Raw genomic sequence first — 2,470 nt, 5'->3', positions numbered from 1 at the left:
ATGTTGAGAGTTTGAGGGAGACAACGCAGTCGGTACAAGTGGCAATTGGGACAATAAGTGATGCTACTCCCGAAACCGTCTGGGAGAGGAAGCAAACCCCGGCTAACGACCGGGCGATATGAGTTTAATCGAATGGAGAAAACTAAAAGGGAAGGAAGATGCTAAGAAAACATCGAGAGCGCGTACGACGAATCACCTATAATATCCTGCCGGAAGTGGAGGCTGAAGCAGCGTCGGTGGCGGAGGCGGAGGCGGAGGCGGCAGCGGTCCGGGCAGCGCGGCGGCCGAACCCGCCGAGGCTGCGGGCGCGCCGCCCGCGGCGGCGGCCGGCGGCGCGGCGGCGGAGGCCGCTGAGGTGCCGGGTCGGCTCGGGGCGGGGGCGGAGAGGGCGAGAGACGTGCGAGGCCTAAGGAGGGAGTCGCGGGTTGCGTGGACGGCCCGCGAGGGCAGGGCGGCAGGAGGAGGAGGGGACGCCTCCGCGGCGCGGGGGACGAGAGGGCCGGCCCGCCGCTCCCCGCCTGCCCGCTGCTCCCCGCCTGCCCGCTGCTCCCCGGAGGCGCCGCCGCAGCCCACGAGGCCGGGGCCCACGGAGGCTGGCGCGGCGCGGCCGAGTCGAGGGCGTGCCCGCACGGCGAGGCGCAGAGCGAGGCGGCGGCGCCTCCCTCGGGCGACGCCGACGGCGCACCGCGCGGCGCCGCCTCCCCCTCCGCGGGCATGCTCGCGAGGACCGACTGCATGCAAAAGAGCCTGCGCGGGGGAGGCGCCAGCGTGAGGGCGGGAGTACGGTACCGTGCAGTGTCCTCAGAGCACCGCGTGAAGACACGGGCTGCGAGTACAGTCGATGCGGCCGAATGCGGTCGAGCCCAGTTGAGTACGCCTCCTCTCGAGCGCTAGTCGGGATGCAAGTGTACGTATTCCGCTTCTAGGCAACAGCGCCGGTCGGCTGTCGGCACGCCCGAAGGCAGCTCGAAGCCGCGCGGGGCGGAGGCGCCGACGGCGAGGCCGGAGTGGCCGTCGGGCGCGCAAGGCGCGTCTCCGGGCGGGTCGCGCAGCGTGCAAATCCGCCGCAGCGTGCACGCGGACCCGATGCAGATGCCGTCGAGCCGGCCAAAGCCGGCGCCGCCAAAGTTGCACGAGACGAGGTCGACGAGGTCAAAGACGAGGTTGAGCCAGACGCCGCGCGCGACCGCGGCGAGCGGGATCCGCGTGTGCAGCGGCGTGCTCGCCGGCTCGCGGAACGACGTCGAGAAGAGGATCCGGCGGCGGGTCTTGCCCTTGTCGGACACGTGGAGCTCGAACGAGAAGGAGCGGTCGTCCGAGAGGAGGACCTGCAGCACGAGGAAGGGCTGGACGAGGCCGAGCGAGCGGCGCTCGTCCTTTGGCATCCGAATGGACGGACGGTCGCCGTCGCAGCGGAGCACGTAGCCACGCACGCTCTTGTCGTACACCTTCTGCACACCGGCGCCACTGACCTTCCACTTGTCGAGCGGGTTGGAGCCGGAGGCGCCAAACACATCCACCGACGCGCCGCCCTGGAAGACGTTGTCGAACGTCATTACTCGCCCGTGTGAGGGCGTGAGCAGGCCGGTCAACCAGCCACTGCTATGCAACCGGGCCCCCCCGCGGGGGCTAACAACCGTGCCCGGACGTTGCCAACCGCAAGGAAAAAAGATTTTTCGCTCTCGCTCGCACAACACTGCGCAGGACTGGCTCGCACTGGCACTAACACAGGAAAAAATAATGCGGAGTTTTTTCTTTGTTTCTTTTAGAGTCTGAGTGAGTATGTGTGTGTGTACTACTCACTCACTCACTTTAGAGTCTGACTCTTGTCAAGCACTGGGAAGATGGGTCGCTTATCTTTCGACCGCTTCATCGCCGCAATTTTTTTCAAGAATTCTCATGCGTTGTTTGCGTGTGTGTATATGGTTTCGCTCGTCGCCGCCTACGGCCTGCTCCTCCAACCGACAGCACGTCGGCCCTCGCCACTCCGGCGGTTCCTCTCTCCGGTGCTCGAGGCGCCTGCGCCGCTCGCCTCGCTGCTCGATCTGGCCGACGAGTACGACGCCTTTTTGCTCGACCAGTTTGGAGTCATTCACGACGGCAAGACGGCGTATGAGGGCGCAGTCGACGCCGTCTGCGAGCTGCAGCGCCGTGGCAAGAAGATCGTCATCATATCCAACAGCAGCCGCCGCAAGAGCGACACGCTCGCCCGCCTACGCTCCATGGGCTTCGGGCCGTGCGAGGGCGAAGGCGCCTCTGATGTCCCGCCCATCTCGGTCGTCACGTCCGGCGACCTGGTGTGGGAGGGCCTCTCGGCCGCTGCGGCCGCGCCCTTCGCCGATCTCGGCCTCAGGTGCACCGTCTTTGGCAACGGCGAGGACGACGAGGAGTACGTACGTACGTGCGGGCGGGTGGCGGTTCCGGTGGCGGAGGCGGACTTTGTGCTGGCGCGAGGGCTCTTCACGATCCT

At 67.0% G+C, this 2,470-nt stretch overlaps 2 protein-coding genes across 2 annotated transcripts in view; one reads left to right on the top strand and one right to left on the bottom strand.

Moving 5' to 3' along the window:
- Window positions 1-890: 890 nt before the first annotated feature.
- Window positions 891-1,556, bottom strand: EMIHUDRAFT_230894 (hypothetical protein; the record flags this gene model as incomplete). The annotated part of the gene is made up of 1 exon (XM_005784737.1): window positions 891-1,556. The coding sequence occupies one exon, from the start codon at window positions 1,554-1,556 to the stop codon at window positions 891-893; it is 666 nt and encodes a 221-aa protein (XP_005784794.1).
- A 366-nt stretch (window positions 1,557-1,922) lies between these two features.
- Window positions 1,923-2,470, top strand: part of PHO3 (tentative p-Nitrophenyl phosphatase) — a gene marked incomplete at both ends in the record, with an annotated part of 1,166 nt that continues 618 nt past the window's right edge. The window contains one exon of the mRNA XM_005784736.1: window positions 1,923-2,401. Within this exon, the coding sequence (XP_005784793.1) occupies window positions 1,923-2,401 (479 nt within the window). The remainder of the gene's footprint in view (window positions 2,402-2,470) is intronic.

This window comes from Emiliania huxleyi (genome assembly GCF_000372725.1).
Source record: "Emiliania huxleyi CCMP1516 chromosome Unknown EMIHUscaffold_168, whole genome shotgun sequence".
In the NCBI taxonomy this organism is placed as follows: Eukaryota; Haptophyta; order Isochrysidales; family Noelaerhabdaceae; genus Emiliania; species Emiliania huxleyi.
The sequence above is the reverse complement of the archived record's forward strand: the minus strand, read 5'-3'. Positions and strand labels throughout refer to the sequence as shown.